Genomic DNA, 23811 nt, shown 5'->3' on the forward strand with positions numbered 1-23811 from the left:
TGGAAGAATTTTAGGCTCATACATTTCCTTTAAACGCTCTCATGGCTGAACGATTTCCCAAGTCTCTCTCCTCTTTTCTCTTTGTACCTAGTCCCCTTTCTCTAGCTTCTTTATGCAGGCCTTCAGCTGTTACGGCTCTTTAGTAACTTTGCATGTTTCCATGTGATAAACTGGCCCTGTTGGCAAAATGGCCAAGGTAGGAGTTTCCCTCCACCCTGATGAAGCATCTTCATATGTGCTTCATCAGGTTGGTGTGTGTGTGTGTGTTGTTTTGAGTGTGTATCTACGTGATGGATAATGAGTCGGCACGTCGAGGGCTCGTATTACCCCCCGAGGGTGTGTGGCATCATGGTTTCCAAACTGGTTGGTGGGTCTATATTAAAAAAGCCCTGTCATATTACACACACATACACTCATACAGTGAAACACTGTCTTAACTGAGTCACAGAGGAATGAAAGTCAGATGCTTTCCCAGTACCTATTTTTAAGATCAAGACTCAAAGCTTTGATTTTTTTAACCTCCCCTCCCTGCTTAGTATAATAGTTACAACAGCGCAATTACCAGAATGGCAACAATCCACACTGAATGCCCAAAGTGCTTCTGTGCAACAGCTCAGCATTTTTAGTAGCTGGTGATGAGGCGTTTTAGATGGCAGCATTGCTCTGTCACCTGTTGCCTGGTCCATCACTCCACCGCTCTGATCAAGACTCAAAAAGCTCCACGGAGCTTTTTGAGTCTGGATTCAGATAACCCTTTGTAACTTCAGGCAAGATCCCCAGCAGCTGAAACATACTGAGTGACTTTCGTCATACTTTAAATATTCCTCATCACTATGAGGTCAAAGCTTCCATCTAACCATTAAAATATGTCAGTAACTTCTACACGGCCTGACATATTATTTGATAGATGCATTTCATGGTTCCCACAATGTGTCCCACTGACTGATATTCTTGTTTCCTCTAGCTCAGTGGTTCTTAACCTGGGTTCGATTGAACCCTAGGGGTTTGGTGAGCCGGTCTCAGGGGTTTGGCAGAGCCTCCGCCATGACATGCATGGCTCATTTTGTGCACCAGTAAAAAAATCACATTTTATTTTTCACTAAAGAGGGGTTCAGTGAATGCACATATGAAGCTGGTGGGGTTCGGTGCCTCCAACAAGGTTAAGAACCACTGCTCTAGCTCCACCATGAGGTCAAATGTCTTAACAACTTTTACTGCAGCAGCATTATGAGTTCAAAATAATCATTTTTCTGATACTGCATTGGTTTTTGACATGCAAAAGAGTAAATTGTAGAACGCTAACACAGCTAACTCTGTCAGCGTAAAACCACACCAGGTGTGGTCGTTGAATCTTCATCTAGCACCTTGAGGCGACTGCTGTTGTAACTTGACATTAGCCTCTTTGGCTTTTTGTCTCAAGTCAGGTCGAATGAACTCTCATACCAGACTAGCCTATATTAAATTATACGTTTTTGCAACTCGAGTGACAAATTGAGTTTATGGTTTAAGTCTTGTGCCTCCTGCTCTCATGATTTACATCTTAACCTATTTAACTGACCCCTTTTTCCTATTATATTTTCTCTTTCCCCCCATCTCTTCTTATCTTCTCATCAAGTTGACCTTTCCTGTCCTCTACTTCTCTCACCCTTCTTTTCCACCACTTCTGCTTTATCTCCTCTGATTTCCTGAGGTATTGGGGATATCGTCTCACCCCTGAGAGGAGTAGCTGATCTCTCCCTTTAGACTCTGAGACTAGGATAATGCCCCCATTAGTCTGTGGCATCTCTCCCTCTCTGTGTTTCCTTTCTCTTGCCTATAAACCACACATCCACTCGTCAAACTCGGTGAGTGGATGGAGGGAGGAGAAAGGTGCTTTGAAGATCAATAAGAAAGCCCTTCATCCCTCACTCATTCCTCCCACCGGACATCTCACAGACACACAGCGCCCTTCCTCCCTTTTTTTGCTCTCTCTGCTGGCCAGTGTGCTTAGCCGAGATCCACCATAGGACGCTGACCTTCTCTGATTTGATTCCACTGTAACTTTATGGTATGATGACAGTGATCAGTCCTCACATCAGAGGCGTGCATCAATCAGGTTGGAATGTGCTTTTTGCTTTGTTGTCTAATGCGACATCTGCTGGTTACCTCTCTGTAATGCAGGCGTATTTTTTCCCGCTCAAAAGTGACCTAGTTGCATCACGGGAAGCTGGTTGCTCCTTTCAGTGCAATGAACGTCTCTCAGATAAATGCCTGTTTTATTTTGAAGTAAACCAAGTAACCGTCCAGCTCCCACTATCCTCATTATACACTTTGTTTTACTTATTACATAAATGATTAGAATAAACCTCTAACTGTGCTTCATCATCATCATCACCTTCTATCTCTTTCAATATCTTTGGGGATCGCTTCAGGGGACCCTCTGCTGTGCTTACTCATGCAAAAAGGTGGCCTCTGCATGCGGAAACTCTGTGCATGTCCTGAAAGTTAAGCGGTGTGGTTTTTATCTTCCGTTATTCATATTCAGACAGTCTGAGGCTTCCAGCAGTAAACATTTCTTTCGCACAGGTTGTGCAGCTCGCTTATTTAATAAGCGTTAAGCGTGGGGCTGTAAATCATCAACAAGACTCCACAAAGCCTGCACTGTGGCGGGATGCTGCAGGCCCGCCCATATTCATGCGCAATAACTGCGCAGCAGCGCTGATCCTGAGAGTGGCGCTGCTCTAAAGACATTCGGGTGGTCCTATGATGTGAAGATCTGTGGTCTGTATTTTTTCTTTCTTTTTACAAACAAGCACGTTTTTTTTTGTGAAAGAAAGCAACACATCCCACATTTAGGCTGCACAAAAGGGGACTCTGATGTTTCCTTTTTGTGGATTTTAGGAAAGTGAGCGCTTTTTCCGGGGGAGTCAAACCGAGTTATTTTTTTCTCGATAAAGAGGAAATGCTACACTCTGGGGGACGCATGATGTGAAATAAGTAATGCAGCCAAAGAGGTCTCCCCCAATAAATGCTTAGCCCTTTAACCCAGAACGCGATCGCCGCCGGTGAGAGGCTCATGTTGCCTCCCAGGTGTTTTTACGCGCAGCCTCTGCACGCTAGTGAAGAAGAGAAAGCATAACGGGGCCACAGACGGAGGATGGTGGCGGAGATGGCCAGCTGCGGTGCGGCTTGCCACCTCGAGGATGGGTAAGTTGTTACTAGATCAGTGGAAAGCGTTGCTGTGCGCGATCCGCGGCGGTTTGTGTTTTTCAATTGTGAACAGTTTTGGGCGAATCGGCGTGGATGCAGAGCTAAAAATCTCGCCTCTCGTCCCCCACGCACAGGAAGTGGGAGTCATTGTCGCTGTAGTCTTTTCGGGGCTCATCTGCTCGTGCATTTCATGAAACAATAACAACAACAATATATGTCTGCCTAGTTTTCGCTTCCTCGTTGCAAACACGGTCTGTTTAAAATCTCTTTGTTGGTGTCTGTGCGCTCGCGCCGCTCTGTTGTTAAACATTGTGTGTGACAACAACGTATCACCGAGCGAGTTGGTAGCGCGTGCCAAAGCTGAAGCTGTAAAGCAAAGCTTATGCAACAGTTTAGTTCAATTAAAAACACACAATAAACATCGGTTTTCGTTCACGTTAATGCACAGCCTCACATTAAAGTGCAGCGCAGAGCGAAACACGACAGTGCCTACGCGGCTTGGTGATGCTTTGAGATATTATTCGGCGGGTTTTAACCGACTGTACTCTTCTAATTCATACAGTTGTCTTTAGTGATTCTGTTATATTCACCATCAGTTCATCCGTGAGCCACAGACAGGTGAAGTGATACTGATGACTCATTGTCATCGGAGCTACTGAGTTACTCGCACGGCATCACGCCCCACCTGGCAGGAAAAGTCCCCAAACAGATGATCAGATGCCAAAAGACCTTAAAGATCTATGAATCTGTTAAATGTGATAGAAATTAATTCCAACTCCAGCTTTGTTTGTGAGGCTATAGCAGGAAAAGGCCAACTTTCACTTTATGATTTGATTAGAGATTTCTAACTTGCTGTAAATGCAATAAAAGCAGTAAAGTCTGGACAATAAATGACCGGGACAAAGGGCGGCTCTTTTGTTCCACTGCTGGTGCTATGTGACAGTTGTTTATCTATACACAAACGCACTCCTCTCTGTGCTGTTTGTGGGAAGCTGTTGCGACTGTGACATGATCCGGGCTTTATCTTTAAGCAGAAACAAACAGACAAACCACACAGAAGTTTGAGTTATCGAGTATGTTTTTAATTTCTAAACATGTAAGATCATAGGAGGCATGAGGACTCATACAGGAAGAGATGACTACTATTACCATGGCAATGACCCCAGTGGTGTTGTTGTGAGACTGTATGGCAGAGGCGCTGATGAGATGACCTTGAAGAGAGAAAGAGAGAGAGGAAAAAAGTTCAGCTTCCTGGACAGATGTTTAAAAACAAAGGAAAGCCTCAGCTCCTTATCAGGCGAAACAGCCGCCAAGCAAAAGAAATAAAGTATCACTTCTTGATCTTTGGTAATAATCCAGGCTTCCTGATTCATTTGCTTCATTTGGATATAATTGCAGCAGAGCGAGAGTGAGACAGGAAAAAACAAAGGCTGACCTATTTTTTCTTTTAACACATGCTGGTGGTGAACTCGTTCTTCTTGTGGGGTTGGCTTTCTTTTTTTTTTTTTTACCCTTGAACAGGCGTGTTTCGTCTTGCTCTGACTGCATCAACAGGTTGCTCCAGTCTTCACACAGCATATACGAACACTTGGACAGCGTTCGTGTCTGGCTTTGTTTACAATGAACCGGCTGGTGTTTACAGTCAGGAAGACTGGTATCTAATATCTAAGTCTGAGTGCTGTCACTGAATATATTATTGCAGCATTAAGAAGAATATAGGAGCAGTACCATACTGCAGATGCTTGCAGTGATGTTTAGTGTGGTGCGATCTGTTTATCAGTCTTTTGCTTATATTTGATAAAACTTGTCATGTGCATAAAAATGTGTAGGACAAAGTAACAAAGTGCTTAAAGTCAATAATTAGCCAGCTAACATTGTATGATTATAATATTACACAATGGCCCTGAAAATAGACAGCCATATTTACGCTCTGCTTGATGCTGTCTTATGATAAAGCCATAAATGAAAAGAGTCTAACCTGAGTTGTTGAATGGGAAACAGACCCAGCCTGTATGTTTCCTCAGCTCTTTCCTTTGCTATCAACACTGCTTTGAAAGCGTTTGAGAGAAGGGAGTTTCGTGAGAAAGTGTGATGCAGGCCGTTTAGCCACACACTTCCTCTTTGACTGATTTACTCAGCCGTACAGAAAAGGAGAAGTATCGGCTACTGCGTGATCCTGCAGCTGCACAATTTTTAAAAACAAAAATAAATAAAAAAGCACTTTGAATCTTACACGGCTGGAGAATTCTGTTTGATTTATATTTGTCTGAATGTTATCTCTTCTGCCTTACAGAGACGGCGATATCCCCGCACCTGAGAACAAAGGTAAACACCAGCCGGTTCATTGCTTTCCTGCCCTCTCTTTCAGCAGCTCTTCATGTTTTCATTTTCTTTGAGCTCTCAGTTGTTCTCTTGCTATTTGAAAAGTGTGCATCCTCATCTATTTATCACTTCTTGTATTTTGTTTTACTCGTCCTTTCGTTATATTTTCCCAGCTGGCTCACCTTTCCTGTTTGCTGTCCTTGTTTCCATATCATTTGCATGAAAGGCTTGAAAGCTGCTGCTTCATGATTTGAATCTCTTGTAACACCGTATGCAAAAGTTTCGCTATTACCTTGAGATCTGGTGACTGTGGAGGCCATTTCAGTACAGCGAACTCACAGTCATGTTTAATTAACCAGTGTGAGATAATTTGAGCTTTTTAATATGGAGAAAAAAGGTTCACTGTGGTCATAAAGGGATGGTCACCAACCAGGAAAATGTTACACCTGCCAGAAGTGTTGATGCCAGGCAGGATGGATCCATGCTTTCATCTTGTTTTCGCCCTACCTGACCCTGCCATCTGAATGTAACAGCAGAATGTAAGACTTATCAGACCAGGCAATGTTTGTCCAATCCTGTGTTCTAAGCTAACGGGGAGATGATGCTGCAGCCCATTTTGCATTCAGATAGCTCGAGTGTAACGAGGTGCAAAAAGCAGTGAGGCCATTCTCCTCTAACCTCTGACATCAACAGGGCATTTTCAGCCAGAGGACTGATGCTCGCTGGATATTTTCCCCTTTTTTGGATCATTCTCTGTAAACCCCAGAGATGGTTATGTGAGGAAACCCCCAGAAGATCAGCAGTTTCTGAAAAACTATTCCATGTTTAAAACCGCGTACATCACCTTTTTTCCTCGTTCTGATGCCCAGTTTGAATTTCAGCAGGTTATCCTGAACGTGTCTACGTGCCTAGATGTTTTGACTTGTTGTCAGGCGATTGGCTGATTGTGGTTACAAGCGATTCAACAGGTGTACTTAAAAATTGGCCAGTGAGTGTATGTTACCATTCTGATATCAGGTACACTGTAAATCGATATCAGTCTGATCCTGACTCGAAGCTGGATTGGATATCACATTTCCAGTGTTTGGTAGTTTAGTCTTATTTAAAGTAGGAGAAATGTATATTTAGATTCACTAAACATCTACAGTCTTTCAAATAATATTTCCAAAACATGAATTCCAGTATGGATCTGACAAAGCTGACTTATTTTGATAGCTTTAAATCTACTGGTGGAGTAATGAGTCAGTTAATAAGTCACAAAAAGAACCCATTAACCTCTTTGTTTTTTTTCCTGTATTATGGTTTTCAGCCAGCAGATGGCAGCTAACACCTTTCAATACTAACCAAATCCTTGAGGTTGCACACAGCCTCTAGCACTCTCTGCATATTTGTGATTGCATCTGCATGTGTGCATCTGTGCGGGCACTTGCTCTCCACCTTATTTGTCAGCCTGATGAAGGGAAGCAGCCATGCCCAAACGACAAATAAGAGGGATGCCCGCTGGCTCAGCTGTGAGACAGCAGCAGCAGCAACAGCTGCAGTGAATGAGATGGGCCATAGGAGGCATATGAGGACAAGGGAGAGAGGCATGGAGAAGAAAGTGCAGGGAGAGGTGAGGCAGACAGATTGAGCAAAGTGAGACAGAGAGATTGATGAGGGAGGCGCTGTGAGCGGAGCTGCAAAGACAGCATCTGCTTGTTAGTCTAAGATAAAACTCTCTGGGCCAGATGAGGAGGGGCTCCATCCATTAGCCAGCCTGGCGCTCGGCCACATGGCCCGGTCCACGGACAGTCAGTGCTGCTGGGAAGAGAGAAGCAGCAGCAGTTCCTCTGGACCCCATCTACGTAAATGTGCCAGAATGTTAATGCATTGCACTTATCACAGGCTTGTTCACGGGGTGCTGCGGTTCAGCTGCCGTGAATGACGCATCTATAAAAAACTGCTGGTGTACTTCAGCCCTGCTCAGGGCTTTTTGGTGACTAATATGAATTAAAACCACACACTGCACGAACCTAGAAGTAAACTAAAACTGGAGGTTTCTCACTGGGGCTGCACCTGTTCTAATCCTGTACTTATTTTTGTGATGCATCACATGCTTCACTCTAGTTTTTTTTTTTTTCTTTTTTCTGACTTTTAAACCATGTGAGTGTTGAGCGCTTGAGGCTTACTTTCTCTTAAATAGGTGTTTTTCTTTGTGGGGGAAGTAGAAGAAGAAACGGTCTGAATAATTTAGCTTTCCCTCGATTTACATACTATTGGTTGTTTCTATTTTTACTGCAGGATTATGGTTGCTTTTCTGGTAAAACAACAGCAGCTTTTTTCTCTCTGACAGCTGTCAGGGTCCTGGGCAGTATGACTAAAGAGGGGGTTGATTATCAAACCATTTAAAGTATTCTAGTTTCCGTAGTAGTGATGATGCCATAATGACAATCACAATGACATATGTGTAGTAGTGAGTAATAAAATTGGGGGAAATAAATGTTTTTGGATTTTCTCACATTTTGAAATTATTGCATCAGATTTTTCTAAATAACCAGCAGCCGTCTCAACGTTTTCACTAATCTGTTTACAGATAATCTGGCAGAAAATGACAGCAGCGGTTCAGGTAAGCACAAATATCGCACTGTGCAAAAGTCTTGAGCCACCCCTCATTTCTTTTTATTTTGTTTACAAAATTGGAAATGGGTTCAGCAATTTATTGCAACGTTCAAGCACACATGGAAATACTACATTTGAGGCAAAAATAGAGTTGAAAGTCAGTATTTGGGATGACCAGCTTTATTCTTCAACACAGCCTGAACTCTCTGACCCAGCTTTCTTGTAATTCCTTCAAGTAGTGTTCAGAAATATTTCTTCACGCTTCTCGAAGAACATCCAAAGCTCTTCTTTGGCTCTGGGGGGGCCAGTCCATGACTGATGCTGGTTTCACTCTGTGTTTTTCTATCCAGGTTTGCTTTTACTACATTGGCATGTATATGTTTCATTGTCAAGCTGTGCCCCCAGACTCTTTCCAGATGGCATAGCATGGTGGATCAAAGTCTGATGATACTTTTCTGCTTTTGTAATTCCATCAATTTTGGCAAAAATCCCCTATGACAGCATCTCTTCTGTTCACATGATGATTTGAACCAAATCTTTCAAATTTTGTTGCCTCTATTGCCCTTGCAGTTCTTGTGTAATTTAGCACACCCCAAGTTTTTCTTCCTGTTTCCCCTTTCTTAAGTATTTTTTCTTATTTCTTAAGGACGTGAATTTCAGATACAGTTAATCCGCTATAGATGGTTTTCTAGCTCTGCCACTTCTTTTGGCCAGTTTCCTCATATTTGTTTTTAAGTACGTCATGATGAAATATGTCAAATCTTTGGCTAATAGCTCTTTGAGAATCACCTTGCTGGTGCAAAATACTGTTGTATGTCTGCTGAACTGTGTAAACATTTGTTTTGTAGATTCACCTAAAGGGATGGTACAACATTGTGGCTGCCTGCTAGTGACAAAGGTCCTAAATATACAATTTAAAAATTGGTTGTAGCAAACAAAAACATTCTTCTGAAAATAAAGTTACAAAACTAGAGTGAAAATTAGGTCTTTTAGATCTTTGATAGACTTTCAGGAAGCCAGGAGAACCGTCGCCATAGTCCACTTTAAAAAGACTAGACCGCATGGCTCCCTGGAAGCAATATAAAAAGAAATAAGTGGTGCTCAAGCCTTTTTTCACAGCACTGTATGTTTAGCCAGCTGTGGCATGAATCTCTTTTATTTTTTATTAAAGATAAATTCTTTTAACACATACTCTGCACATCGATTTGTTGAACAGAAAACACAGGAACATCCACCGACGAGAGCTCAGAGGACGAAGACAACAATTCAGAGGAGGATGAGGCTTATGGTGAGAGCCACATTTTCATAACTTGATGGAATAATTTTTCTTTTTGGAAAGGACAATGAGAAAAACCACACTCTTGTTTTCCTTGGTAATATGAATATCCAGACAGCAAGTGTCACCTTTGCTTTGGATAGATTTAAACACCTTTTCTTTATTCTTCCAGCTCCTCTAAAACTCGTTAAGCGACACGTTGTTTAATCTGAATAAAACTGTTGCTAAGATGACACTCTGGGGCAGTGACGTACTGAAGTTTTGTCATCAGGTGGGGGGAAAAACCCAAGATAAATTGTTATAATTAGTGAGTTTCACAGGTGCTGTGGGCAGACTTGGTTTTGACCTTTCCCTGCTTCTGCCCTTTGTGCTAAGTTAACGAGCTGCTAGTGGTATCTTTTATATTAGGCGTTGTTTATAAAGTGCCGATTTTTCTCAAAGATGTCCCAGGAAATGAATGCATGCTGCAAAAAGTTGAACTATTTCCATTAATATTCCTGCTTCTTCTTTTCCTTGTCATTTAATCTTTCAACAGGAGGCACTGAGAGGGATGGAGAAGAGGAAGGTAAGATCTGTTTGACTCACCAGAGTCACTACTTCATGGCTCCTCGTGTTGCCGCTGATTAAATGAATGAGTTTAAAGTCAACAGAAGTGCCTGTTTGATGTGTTGCATTTTGGTTTCAAGAGTTTTCTATAAATCCTTCAATTTGCTTTGTTTCCTATCCAGAGAATGAAGAAGCCCATGCAGGAGACTCTATAAACAGTAAGACACACCAGGAAATAAACTCTTATTTTGCTTGTTTGTGTACATGTAGATGTTCGTGCCTGCTTGTAGGAGCTGCCTAAACCTTAGCGATGACTCAGTAGTCTATGGTCACAACTGTGTTTTACTGGCAGTAGTACTACATAATTATGTCACAAATATCAGATTCAGCTGGCTTTTTAATTAAGGAATCAAAACTAAAATGTAACTGAACACACTCCACCCTCTCGCAAACATCCACACACTCGCGTACACACACACACACACACACACACCCTGGGACTGGCTGCAAAATTTGTTTGTGGGATATCTCAGAGGCTTAAAATTGGATTTCAGCCTGTAAGATTCTCATGTGATAGTTGCTGATCAGAATCCATTTACCTCACAGAGGCAGGTGCTGGACCTGAAGCAGGGGTGTTAAATGGGAAAGGTAAGCCCATGCCAAGTAATGCGCTACGCTGCACTCATGATAGTGTTGCCCGGCTCATGAATAACCTCTCGTTTGTTGCCATGTGTGCTGACAGATGAGAGGCCCTTCAAGTCATGCTGTGAAAAATGCAAAGCCGTCCAACAGGTGAGCTCAGAAACCAGGTGCTATCTGACAAAATGCGATTTTACAGCTACCGTTTAACTTCGTCTGACCCTTAATTCTGTCTTCATCACAGGGTTACACCCTGAACAAAGTTCAACACAGCCAGGCTTTCTGTGCGTTAGCTGGCTCGACAAAACCTGAAACCCCTGTTAGAGATAACGGGTGTCAAGGCGGCAGTTATCAGATTAAGCTTCAGGCCTGAAAAAAGGATTGTTTCACGGGTCATATCACTCTTTTACACACAAAATTACCCCAGGAGTGCAGCCCACTCCAATCAGAAATATTATCAGATGATGTAAAACACTGTAAACACTGTTGAAAATAAGACAAAGATTAAAGCTGCAGAGAATCCTTAATCTTGGGATTTATCACACATCCCTGAAAACGCTCCCTGTGCTGTTTCTTTCTAAGGTGACGGCTACACATTAGACCTCTGAAACTTAAAGCTTATTGTTCCAAAGCCTAATAATGGAGACGTGGAGATTGCTTTAGTTTGTCAGCAGATCAAAGTGAAATTAGTTTTATCGATCGAATGTGTTTTCTCTGTTTTAGTAGCTACGTTAAAACATTTTCTTCATCACCAAACTAACACATGCACATTCCTGTGGCAATGAGACACACGGTTTGTACTTTATTCAGTAGTTTTTAAATCATTCTGTGAGAAGAGAAGAATCAGTCTAAACTTGGCACTTTCAGCTGATTTTAAACCCAAACTCTGAACATAACCTGCTGCTGACCAGGTTATATTTGGCATAATATAATACGGTGTTTTAGCTGGGAAAAAAAAAACACTTTTATGACACAGAAAACTCTGATTTTAAGCTTGAGACGGCTTGCTAAGCCATTAATCTTGCTTTGTAGCACACTCTTTTACCTGTTTCTGTCCTTACTGTGTGCTTTGCTGTTGTTTGCTTTTCACAGAGCCATGGCAGTGAGCTCGTTACCCCGAAGAGACTGTCCAAGGGGCGGTTGCAGTAAGTGGAACATTGTCTCCATGCATCATGCTCACGTTTATTTTGTTCAGCTCTGATAGCTCAGCATCACTGACTCTGTGTTTGTGTCTTTCAGGGTGCAGCTAGAAGAAGAGGGCACATATGAGTGTTCGGTCACTGGTCTGGTTTTTGAAGCGTCCGAGCGCGTTCTTGTGCGGTACTCTGTCTTATCCTGGTCCAAGTTTGGCGCCTTTCTACATGACTCCTGGAAGTTTGCTGGACCCATCTTCAATGTGGACACAGTCAATAAGGACGCGTCTGTCCTCAAGTCCATCCAGTTCCCACACTCCATCTGCCTTGCTCGTAAGCTCGTAGGGCATTCACCCAGCACATTTACGCTGTGTGAATGAAGCAAGAGTTCTGACTCGGTACAACAATAACTACTCAGTTTAAATGTGAAATGTTGTTTTTCTGTCTTATATCACAGATACTGACAATGACATGACATTCAGTGTCCTACACATAAAGGGCAACCGTCCAGTCATCGAGCCTACAGTGGATCACTCAGGGAGCCACGTTAAGTGGAATGTGACGTCCCTATCGCCCGTTGGTCCCATCATTCAGACGAGCCAGGCTGTAGAGCATCATGGGGTGGTTCTGGTCTACAAGCAGCTCACCACTGACAACAACAGCTACAGCTTCCACGTTTATCTGGGCACAAACAGTGCGTCTGACATCAAGGTAAGTGGTGTTTTTTTAGAAAGATCTCCAACCAGCTCTGTTTTGGTTGTCAGTAGACTTGCGGTGTATTTCCAAACCTGACATATGGTTTTGGAAATTTGGTCAAATTTAACCAAACCCTCCTCGGGTTTCAGGATCCTGTTTTCTTTCTCTATCTCTGTCTTCATTTCCACAACATCCAGTTAGAGCACACTTCTTTGAAACGGGCATTGGCAATTGTTAGTGACACGATTTAAAAAAAGTGCCTTGTTTATTTTCATTCTTAAAAGTGTAACTGGGATTCAGCACTTCTTTCCCCTCCCAGTATCTGTTTCTGTTCCATAACGAAATACTGCAGTTACCTTGCACTAACGCAGCATGCACATGGTTACACAAGGTTATTTTCTGATCATGCCTGACCACAAACACACATGTTTAACAAATGCACATGCTAAACCCAGACGACTGAGGACAGTAATCAGTTTCACATTTATAGAAAATGCATATGTATGTGTGTGTATAGATATAAAACCGTTAACTGCCCACTTTTAGAAGAACACGACCGGCCAACGCTTTGACCGACTTCTCATGATGTTTCTCTTAAAGTGAAAAGTAAATTCTGTGTTTCAATTGAGGAATTTTTCTTTACATTGAGTAGAGTTCAAAAATAAAACTGCAGCAAAAATACCTTCGTTGCAGGAGCAGCACACAGAAATATTCCATTCATGAGACCATCAAAAGTCTCCTTGTGTTTTTCAGTCACGGCCAATTCTTTCTGGACGAAACTCCAGAAAAATACCTCACCATTGAAATTTTGTAGAAATTTGTTCGAAATGTAGCTTCCACTTTTTGTTAATTAGTCGAACTGCCAACAGCTTCAATGGTGCAGATTTCCAGGATTTTGTATTTCAGCTACAATTTGTGCTACCGGCCTTAGTAAACCAACTGTCATTTAGTTATTTACAGTGAAGCGCAGGGTTTGTGCAGGGAAATGATTCGAGTATTCATCTTCTTAAAACAAAGAGTCATATCAAAATAAAAGAAAAATGTCAGTGACCAAAATAGTGTTTGTGTTACTGTAAGTGTACCGTGTAAATATGACAGCTACATGACATTAAAGCTGTAAAGCTGTTGGTGTTTTTCTTTTTTTTTTTTTTAAAAACTTGAACTACTGAACTCACTCAGGAAGTGTTTGTGGTTTTGTGAGCATGTGTGTTTGTTTTTGAGGATGTTGCTGGTCAATAGTCATTCATTTATTATAACCTAAAAAAAGGGCTATTTCTAAAAATGCATTGATTATTTTTTTCCCCGTATGATGTCTTTTTTTCCATTGCTGCTGTTTTCCCGTCGCTCTGTCCTACCGTCATTCACCGTGAACTCTGAGTCCTTATGAGACGCCCTCAGTTTAGTAACTTCTCTGTCATCGTTGCCTACAAACTGAACTCCAGCTATGTTTTTTTTAAACTAGGATATAAAGAATCAGGTGCGGGGCTACAAGACTCGCTACATTGAAATAGTAAAGCCTCCCACGTGCAAGCTGGACGAGGGAACGTATCGTCTCCTGAGCGAGCCGGAGGGAGACATCAAACCTCAGGTGTGTGTCTCTCAACAAATCTGCAATTTACGTGGATCAAAAAGCAAAAACCTTACACGTCTTAAATTTGGGCTTTCAATGTGATCTCCTTGTGCACCTCAGGGCGGCTTCCAGCACTGCTGCTATTTTTGATTGCTCAGTGTTAGTCCCATTCTGTCCACATTCAGCCAGCAAGGCAAGCTGGATCTTCTCCTCCTTGGTGCAAAAATGGTGACTCTAATACGAAATATTATTTTTTGGAGAAGAAGACTTCATCAAATGTTCTCCCTCAGATACTTGAGGAGATTAGAGTAGCATTAGAGTCTGCAATGACAAATTTACAACAAACAACCTGATGAATATCTGGGTGGCTAAAAGAAAGACAAACATGTTCCTTTCCTGTGGATTCTTTAACTAGAAAATGCTACTTGGTCTGTTGGCCATAGCTGGAAAGCCAGCTTTCATTATCTTTGCTAATCCACGACGGGAAAGTCTCGCCAGGTTGACAGTGAAGTTTGATGTCTGCACAAGACACATTGGTTAGAACTGGACTTCCACAGAAAGATCTAAAAATAGCAGGAGAGCTAGAAGTAGTTCAGACTCGTCCAAAGGTGCTTTTTGATTTGATCTCATTTATAAGATTTTGCTTTTCTATTTCACTGACTACACAGCTAAGTTGTGTCTGTGTGTCTCTGTACAGGAACTGAAATTCACCCTTGCAGTCACTAAGATGAAGGGCTACTTTGAGGCTTTCTTTGAGCAGCACCCTCCATTTAAATTGTCTCTCATAGAGATTAACACTGAGGAGACTGTATGGTCTGCTACCATCAGAGAAGGTACCGGTGCATGAGTCTTACTTTGGAGACACTTTTGTCTTTTGGAAGTTTGTGTTTATGTTGACCGAAAACCGAATAAACCAAAAAGGATTCACTGGTCCACGTCCATCTTTTGCTCTTCCCTTAGGTGACTGTGTGGATAACACTGAGAAGAAGCCGCGGAAAAGGACAAACAGTATGCTGGCTCTTTCACTTTTTTGTAATCCGATTAGACTTTAGCACGTTTTTAGCTTGAAAACATTAACTGATGTTATATCTGTCTCTGAAATAGGCAGACAGAGAAGCAGCAGCCCCTCAGAAGACGAACTAGCCTTTAAAAGAACTCGAATGCAAGACGAGCCAGGTATCTTTAAGTGTCTGACTGTGATTTCAGCAAAACTTCATGAACAACTTTATGGCCAAGTCAACAGTTCACACCTGAACTATTCCAGATATGCCTAAAATCTTACTAAAAACAAATACCCATGTGTTTATGTGCATCTTTCTCCAGATGGAGTGAAAACAGCGGCCACTCAGGGCCAGGACATGTCAGAGAAGCAGCTGCTACAGGTGGCCAAGCGGCTCGGGAAGGAGTGGAAACAGGTGGCTATCTTTCTAGATGTTACCTCCAAGGAGCTGGATAATATCCAGACAGCAGAGACAGATGTGACCATGCAGAAGTTGAAGATGCTGTTGATGTGGAAGAACAGGAATTCGGGAGAAGCCACGGCTAGGAATCTTTTGGAAAGTGTGAAGGAGCTGGATGACTTGCCAAATGAGGTTCATCAGACATTACAAGGTACAACACTGCAAACCTAAACAATTTAAGATGGTGATGAATGCTCGTGAAGAGCAGGCATGTAAAAGTCAACCAATCAAATTGTTGTTAGATGGAAAATCAAACTGATCAACCTACAGAGGGCTGAATTCAGGGACGCCCCAAAAATCAAAGAAAAAAAATAATCCAGCAGACTAGTCTGTGTTACCAAAATTTTATTGCAGGAAGTAGTTTGTATGACCCACACATGCTTGGTATCCTGAGGGATCTTTTCCCATATCTGGACTAGGGCATCACTGAACACCTGAGAGGTGCTCGATTGGATTTAGTCAGGCAGCGAGTCAGGGGTATAAATGCATTCACCTACATAGCCTCTCCACGTGTGATCGGGCAGCAGGAGGAAGCCAGTACCCACTGCACAAGTCTAGGGTGTGACAATACAATTCAAGGAATTCATCCTGATATCTAACTGCAGTCATTGTGCCGTTGCCTAACCTGCAGAGGTTCGTGCGTCTCTCAGACCATCACTGACCCACCACCAAACCGGTTAACGGGTAACTGAACGACGTTAAAAGCAGCATAACCTTCTCCGCGGCTTCTCCAGCCTCTCTCACACGTGCTCAGGGTAAGCTTGCTAAATAAGAGTCTCCTGGAATCTCCTCCATGCTCTTGAGACTCTGCCGGTCAATCGCAAAGGCACGTATTGACCTGCTGGGTCCAGGTATGGCCAACTGCTACCAGCGGTGACACTGACCCTAGCTGAGGAGGGAAAAAATGCGAGTGTCCTCAACCTGTAAAACATTCCTGTTTTATGGGTTGTCTCATTGTTCCTCCTCTTGCAACACCCGTTGTTTATTTCATTAACACCAAAGCAGCTGAAACCGATTAACAACACCCTCTGCTGATTAACTGACCAGGACAAAATCCCAGAACTTTAACTGACTTGATGCTTTGCTCAGATTAAAAAGTGTTCCTTTTCATTTTTTAGAGCAGTGTATACAAATAGCCATCTGCACAGGCTCATGTAGAATCTGTACAAAAGGGACAAGCCTTTTGTTATCAGTATGCATAAGCTGGTAATGTTTGAGCAAGCTTCGGTTACATGCAGATAAACAGTCCTTTCCACGGAGCACAAAAGATGGATGCCATTTGAGAAAATGCATCAGATAACCATCAGCTATGGTCTGCTGATGATTTATCTTGTTTTTCTGCATTAGTCAAACAAATATTAGCTGGTGGAAAGGAAAATCTTAGTCCAGATATCCCCTGGATACACCAAAAGCCCAGAAAAATACAGTACTAGTGAGATGACATATTTTATTTGATGTATTTTTGTAGGCTAACCCTGGGACTGAGGACCACACCTGGTTCCCTTTGAAAACAAACAAACAAAAAAAACAGTGGGACTTTTCCACTTCGTGGATAATTGCAAAACAAAACTGGGAAATAAAAGGTTATGACTGTACATGTTTCATTCAGCAAGACAATCTTGACCAATTCTTGTACTTTTATGTGTTTTGGGTTTTTTCTTTTAGTATATTTTTACTTTTTAATAGGTGTAAATAATTAAAATCTTTTACCAAATGAGGCTCGCAAGTTTGCGATTCTTGGAGAAAAGTAAAATCCTAACATCGGAGTTTATAACTTAGGCATGTTCAGTGTGATGACGTGAATGTCTGAAGGATCATGAAACCGCTTGTTAACGAACAACTTTTACTCTAAAACAAACTGTAAAAAATACTCCAAGCTTCTGTTAGTCACTGACTTTATTTCAGGCATCTAACCAAAAAACTGTTCTAAAACCCATCACGGTTAGGACAGGGGAACCCGAAATACAAAAGGCTCATTTCCAGGAACCGTAGAATGGGACAGGCTCCCAGAGGCCAACTCATCAGAGTAGTTGTGTTTGCGATGAGCTGAAACTTCTTGCTACTTACCTAAATAAAGTATGCATGACAATCCCACCGATTCTATGTACTGCAGTACAAATATTACTGTCTCAGCAGCTCTTTCACTCTTTAGGTGAAGAGCACTGAAAATTCAAACTCAAAGGATGGTACAGAATCTTAATTCATTATTTGTTGTTTGTTGTTTTCAGATATGATGGTTAACGAAGCGGTAAAGTGAAAGGGAAAATGAAAATGAATTCCATTACTCTTGGATATCATCGGCGGGAAGAAACGATCTCAGGAACACAACAGAGCAGAGTTAACGTCTCCCTTCAGTTTGCATTTCTCTTTGAATATTTTCTAGATATGAAACTGATTTGTTTATAGTTCTGCATTTCATAAAAAGGAATCATTTCCTTTTGTTTCCCTTCTTTAGGTCAGCTGTAGTTTTCTTGGGTTCTGTGGTGAGTACAGAACCAACTGTGCTGTATCTAAGGATACAGAAATAAATTAGCTTACCTTTATCTTTAAGCAGGTAAAAAAAATGACCAGTAGAGGCGTAGAGGTCATTGAGATGTTTAGTAGCTAATTATGTAGCCAGTAACAGATGTAAATGTTTGGTGCTGCAGTGTTGAAACTGCAAAGACATCTGGAAAAATCCATCCATTTGTGTGTGTTCTTTCACTTTTGAATGTTGGGCTTGTGGGAATTTTTATAAAACAATTAGGCATTATATCACGTGGACGTGAAAATGACTGTCCACAGAATTACAGACTGAACTATGAAACTAGTTTGTGTTTTTGTAAACTTGTCTGCACTATTTCCTGTAAATAGATTCCATTTCATTGTCACTCATGTTTTTTTAAAGCCAGTTATGTCTGTTTTTTGTCTACATGTCCTTTATTTGATGCGATAACCGTGACTCTGTAAAACAGCTGTGCACGAGGACCAGAAAATGATGCTGATTATGTTTAACTGGGAATTACGTCCTGCCCTCCGGAGGCTTGAATGCATTTCTTTTCTTTTCTTTTTTTTTTTGTTTTTTTTCCCCCAAATGTGTAATCTTTATGAAAAACAAAAATGCAGCATGTTGGGATTCAGGGATAAATTTAGGTGTTTTACCTGTGTGAGTGCAGCTAAAACTAAGCAACGTATATTTTAATTCAGTTTTTTGAGGATTATTTCGCAGATCTAGACCTCAGGTACGATTAAGTACAATAAAATCAGCAGGAACATCTGTGGAAATCTTTCAGGTACCAATTGCAAATGTTTTTGTAAACATTATTTGAGAAAACCACAATGTTTCATTCAGAGAAAAGGGTTGTTTCCTTAAAAGAAAAATACCACTAACAGTCCAATTTATCCCTGTTACAAATGTGTTTGTTGTTGTTGTTTTTTCCTTTTCTTTTTAAACCATGTCAGAATCTCCAAAGACTTTTCATAAAACAAGTGAAATCACTGTTTGTTTCATCATTTTAAGGAAAGTGATCCGAATTCACACCAAAACAGAATAGTTCCTGCTTTTGATCGTGTCTCACCAAGTTTCAGCTGCTTAGTTTTTATGTAATATTATTAGAACGTTGTTCAAATAAAAGGAAACAAATCAGATCATGAAGAACTGAATACTGTGGAAAACAAAATCATCTGTTCTTTAAGGGTAGGATTCGAGCTCGAGACAAAAATCAAAGTTAAGATTGTTCAGGTGTTCCCTTCATTTACTTTTTGTATATTTTGAAACAGGCAGTAGCCTTGGCAGAAGAGATGAAATAACGAAGCGCTATTGACTGAAGGAAACAACCGAAAGTGTCTTACATGTCTCTTTTTTACTGCATTTCTTAACTTCTAACTGATGGTGAACAGTTTCAATCAAAATCACTTCAACTTTGATGCTTGATAACAAAATACTTTATTTAAATAACAATAAATAATACAACTGGAGATCAAATAAATAAATAGATGCAATAAATAAATAAATAAAATCATTATAACTCACGCCTAAGCGTAACGATAATTTGAACATTCTTCAGCACTTACTGAATGAAGATACTGGAGTTGAACCAGCTAGCTTATGCCTGAGTAAACTTCCTTCAGTGCAGACAGTTGTGCAGCAGGTACATTGTAGAACTTGGTCAGTAGTTGAAAGAGATGGTAGTGACTAATTAGGACAGCTTGTTCTGATGTGATAATAGAGATTTGATATTTGTTGTGGTATTATTTGATGAGGCTGAAGTTGAAGAGGTTGCAGGACGTTTACTTCCTGTGGTCTCCCGAGGAGATGTAGCCAATGGCTCGGTTGATAGTGATGGCTCTGATGTGGAAGCCTTTCATCATCTTATTCATCTCCAGCCGGTTGTTGTAGGACTGGATTGCCAAAGTGCCCCACACTTTGGCATCCTGTTACAACAGGAGAGGATAGAGTGTGAATGCAGGACAATAAGGTCTCAGGAAAAGAAACCCCAAATACTCAAGATCAGTGATCCTAAAGACTGAAAGACAAGGTGTAAATATGGAACAAAGAATATAAAAATACCTTTGAGGGCAGGTTCTCTACGTCCAGCTGCGGAAAGCAGTTCTGTATAAACCGAGGAATATTTAGTTAGACAAGTACTTCCCAGGAGATTCAAACTATTTCACCTTGAAGTCTCGATGTCTCAATTTTAAAAAAGAAATTACAAGATAAACACACCTCTGTGAGATTCTTTGTGATTTCCACGATTGGGCTCAGAAGTCTAATTTCCTCTGGACCATTTTTGAGAGGACCTGTGAGGTAAGATGCAATCGCTTCGTGATAGTAGAGCAGGTCCTTCTTTATGTTCTTCAGACATTCAGTCTGTCAAAACAATGGGAAAACCCCGTTCAGTTTCAGCTACAATACCAACACATGCATATGAATCATAGCTTCTTTTTTATAGAATATACAGTGTGTCTGACACTGACCTCACTGAAGGAAGAATTTCTTTGTGTCACGCAACCTAAGTTCTGTGCAGGAAAACAAACAGACATTTAAAATCAGCAATGTTTACACTACAGTCATTTGAAGTTGCCCAACCAATTAAAACACAGTGAAAGCTGAACTGAAATTATGACAGCTGTCAGCTGTCCCCATAAACTGTGCTGCTTTGAGAAAAGGCTCACCTGAGTCAGAGTGGGTGCACAGGCCAGTACGGTCTCCCCAGTATTCCTCATCTCAATTTTTTCCGATTGGATACCATCACTCAAATAAATCTGTAATACACAGTAAAGAAATTATTGCTACAGAGTAGAATAATCACGGATAAACGACACAGATACCGAGAAAAAAAAGGGAGGAAAATCAAGCAAAAATCACACGCTGCGGAGATTTGTACTCACGCTGTCCAGAGCTTTTGAGATGTTCAGCAGGAGCATCTTGTAGAAGTCGGCGCACTGACCGCCGGTCCCCGGGCTCGGTGCGGGCACCGGGAGAGCTTCGGATGTGCGCCAGCTCAGGGACAGCAGCAGCACACAGCTGGCGACGTCTGCAAGGAAAGAGAGAAACAGCCGTCAACGCACGAGTCTACACGGGCATTACGACACCCAGTTTGCACGAGCACGCAACAGAGCAATTTAAATAACAGCCTATCTGACTTACATAGTTGAATGTTCGCCATAAGACTGCTGATCAGATAGGGAACTTGGTCAGAGCTTGGTAAATCAGCACTGTTTCAGTCTCCGTATGATGCTGGGGTTTATATACTTAATAGCTGGGGGGGGGGGGGATTCCCTTAACTAAAACTAAAAGCATACATCATTATGTAATTTTTTGTATGGTTGAAAGAAAAACAAAAGATCTCTCTCTCTCTCTCTTTGATTAATAGTCTTAAATACCCAGCTCTGGGAAAAATTAATGCGCGATTTATGAGAGCATTTCCTATGTACCAAGGTGTAAAAAAGTCCACAATGATGAATAGCCTTCTAGTGAGGTAATCGTTGAAATCTTTTTTATATTAGGGGAAAATAAACAAGGAGTTTGCCGATGTGATTGTTGCAGATTGACAAGAAGCATCTATGAGGGGCACTTTCGATAAACTATATATACTCACAAGCTGAGATTCGTTCAGCATCCATGTCCAGTGCCTTTACTTTCAGACTATATATAGCCCACAGTCCTGGAAGCTGACGACGCCCTACCCACAACATATCAAAGTATAGTCAAGTGACGGCGTTTGCATATTTGCATCAAATCAAAACAACACGGATGGATGACGATGAAGGGAAATTAGTTTTTTAAGCAAAATTTTCAGTACATTGAAGCGCATGCACTGCGCAGCCTGTTCTCAGAAAGTGTGCAGTGTTATAAAGATGCAGTGCACGTGTACCATTTTATTCACTGCAGCAGTCTGTGCTTGTGAGGTGCACAGTTATTGCTTCCTGCAGACCTGGATGCAGAATAAATCATAAAAAACAGAAATAAAATAACCCAACTGTTGGTAAAAAGGAGCGGCTGATAGTAAACTAATCATAGCAGGGGCCAAACCAACATTGTGGTCTGTGGTGGTAAATTGTCAGTGGACTGTCATTAGGTGAGTAAGCGCCTCATTCACTTGTGGTAATTAATTCCACGGACGTTCTCCCCAACAGATACAACCGGGTGTCCATTCAGGCATGACTAATTACGCATGTTCTTGACCAACTGACTGATAACGTCAATGAAGAGGAGGTGGCATTATTATTATTATTATTTTCCTCGTGTTGAGGAGGAGGTGGTTGTGGTTTATGTCTGCTTTGTTTTCACTCATGCTCAAACTTGGAAAACAATGAGCAATGCCAACCAATCCCCACAGGGCAGGGTAACACGGTAGCCTGGCCATAGCGCTGTTTATCAAATCTATTAGAGAAATATCGGCTAAAGCTACAGTTTCTTTGCATAAAATATTAAATAATAACATTTAAATTACACAGTGTAGCCGCCTGACAATGTAGTCCCACCAGTATGATACTAAAATGCTGCTAAGGGACAGAGAATTAATTCACTGGATAATAAAAGTCCAAGAAAAAGTTTAAAAGAGAAGTTCTTCAGAATGGGTACTTTCTTCTACACTTAGATTATGTTCTATATATATATCAGCTCCTTTTTACTTATAAATTACCCTTTAACCACTCCAGCAAATGATATGAATGCTCCCAGTATCCATGAATGTAGTTCTGAACTGCGTATTTGCAAGTTTTTAAAATAGTTTTGTGTCGTGACACAGTGACTGTAGGTATTATTTACAAGAAGATAATTTTCAGGTGGCGTTTGGATATCAAAGTTACCTGTTAAATAACCCTACTACTTGAAACATTTAATTAAATAAATTCTCTTAAATTGGTTTTACTTTTCCGTGAAAGGAAAGTTAATCTATCCATTTTTATTTATTCATGTTTTACATGAAATAACAAAAAAGATGAAACAGACAGATGAGTGTTCATGTTCCGTGAAATGTGTATTTAACCTGTGTTAAATACACATTTCACTGAGGCTAATCCTAACGCTAACCCTGGAAGGTTGTGGATATGATCAAAACCTCCAGAACAACAGTGAAGGTGAGACTGTTTTAATGTCTATTTCATATGTGACAAATTAACTTTGAACTCTTTTTAGATGCTGTCTATGCTATGAGCTATCGTTCTGCTTTCTATCTATCCACAGAGGATCGGAGAATTACACAAGACTCAAAATGAGAGTAACGTGAAATTTTGAAACGCACAAAGCACTACTTTTGTTCTCCTCTCTCACTCGTTTTCAGAAACTGCCGTCTACTGTGCTTACCCACTTTTGAAGGGAAGTGCATTCTCTGAAACTGTGGTCATCGTGTGGTTGAGAGGAGTTTCCTGGCCTTTGTCTTTGGACCATCAGACTTAAACTTACCATCACTCACTTTATACAATACAACATATACTCAGATATATGATCCGAGAGTAAGAAGGGGAGATTTTCCAAGTAAAAACACTGTATTCATTACCAAACCTACAAGTCATATAGAACTATTTCTGTATCCTTTTACCTTTCACTGGACCACAAGTGGCCATTCGTTAAATATTTTAATTCCACAAACTGTCCTTTTTCTTGAGAAACAAAAATCCCTGAATGTGACCCAAAAGGGGTTGCCCAAATTGATATGAAGTCCCTTTAAGAGCAGAAACGCAACCCCAATAACCCTCGTAGTGAGAACTACGAGTGTCATGATGAGGCAAGACCGAAAAAGGGAGTTGAGTCATACTACGTGTGATGTGATGTCATATACTCTCACTGCTATTGTGAGGTTTTAGTTCTTGCACTCAAGGAGGAAGCTCAACTGAAAGCGCAATTTCATCTCTATGTTATGCAGCAGCAGCAAAAGCAGCAAGTAGAAGTGCACAGCA

The 23811-nt window shown here is 41.2% G+C and overlaps 2 protein-coding genes across 4 annotated transcripts; one reads left to right on the forward strand and one right to left on the reverse strand.

The window, feature by feature from the left end:
- The first annotated feature begins 2719 nt into the window (after positions 1-2719).
- On the forward strand, positions 2720-19367 carry LOC147314666 (uncharacterized). Of its 2 annotated transcripts, XR_015124698.1 has the most exons (18): positions 2720-3186; positions 5483-5514; positions 8084-8116; positions 9326-9397; positions 9921-9950; positions 10114-10149; positions 10538-10579; positions 10674-10723; positions 11663-11715; positions 11810-12036; positions 12161-12414; positions 13862-13987; positions 14667-14802; positions 14930-14977; positions 15074-15145; positions 15293-15580; positions 16061-16184; positions 17658-19367. XR_015124698.1 is itself a non-coding variant. In XM_086261771.1 (17 exons), the coding sequence occupies exons 1-17, from the start codon at positions 3137-3139 to the stop codon at positions 17684-17686; spliced, it is 1578 nt and encodes a 525-aa protein (XP_086117897.1). In that variant the 5' UTR covers positions 2720-3136; the 3' UTR covers positions 17687-19364. The 2 variants fall into 2 exon arrangements, 1 of the variants encoding a protein (XP_086117897.1); XM_086261771.1 differs by lacking the exon at positions 16061-16184 and having other exon boundaries at positions 17658-19364.
- il12a (interleukin 12a) lies at positions 19342-23674 on the reverse strand. 2 transcript variants are annotated; one of them, XM_086261772.1, is made up of 7 exons: positions 21510-23674; positions 20800-20945; positions 20584-20673; positions 20386-20427; positions 20135-20278; positions 19979-20020; positions 19342-19842 (listed from the first exon to the last, which is right to left on the reverse strand). In XM_086261772.1, exons 1-7 carry the CDS (start codon positions 21604-21606, stop codon positions 19699-19701), a joined length of 705 nt encoding a protein of 234 aa, XP_086117898.1. In that variant the 5' UTR covers positions 21607-23674; the 3' UTR covers positions 19342-19698. The 2 variants fall into 2 exon arrangements, with proteins under 2 accessions (XP_086117898.1, XP_086117899.1); XM_086261773.1 differs by lacking the exon at positions 21510-23674 and adding an exon at positions 21059-21495.
- Between the last annotated feature and the right edge of the window lie 137 nt (positions 23675-23811).

The sequence above is a fragment of the Aulonocara sp. 'chitande type north' Nkhata Bay genome, linkage group LG14, assembly GCF_057382095.1.
Source record: "Aulonocara sp. 'chitande type north' Nkhata Bay isolate Kocher_YH1m ecotype deep benthic linkage group LG14, A_spYH_male_GT1.1, whole genome shotgun sequence".
In the NCBI taxonomy this organism is placed as follows: domain Eukaryota; kingdom Metazoa; phylum Chordata; class Actinopteri; order Cichliformes; family Cichlidae; genus Aulonocara; species Aulonocara sp. 'chitande type north' Nkhata Bay.

Excerpts from the sequence above, each read along its gene's own strand:
- LOC147314666 (XM_086261771.1), top strand. The coding sequence starts at position 3,137 with ATGGTGGCGGAGATGGCCAGCTGCGGTGCGGCTTGCCACCTCGAGGAT. Across the intron at positions 11,716-11,809 it reads CTGTCCAAGGGGCGGTTGCA|GGTGCAGCTAGAAGAAGAGG; the intron begins GTAAGTGGAACA and ends TGTGTCTTTCAG. Across the intron at positions 15,146-15,292 it reads TCGAATGCAAGACGAGCCAG|ATGGAGTGAAAACAGCGGCC; the intron begins GTATCTTTAAGT and ends ATCTTTCTCCAG.
- il12a (XM_086261772.1), bottom strand. The coding sequence starts at position 21,606 with ATGTTGTGGGTAGGGCGTCGTCAGCTTCCAGGACTGTGGGCTATATAT. Across the intron at positions 20,946-21,509 it reads TGCTGAACGAATCTCAGCTT|ACGTCGCCAGCTGTGTGCTG; the intron begins GTGAGTATATAT and ends CTTTCCTTGCAG. Across the intron at positions 20,279-20,385 it reads GAAATTCTTCCTTCAGTGAG|ACTGAATGTCTGAAGAACAT; the intron begins GTCAGTGTCAGA and ends TTGTTTTGACAG.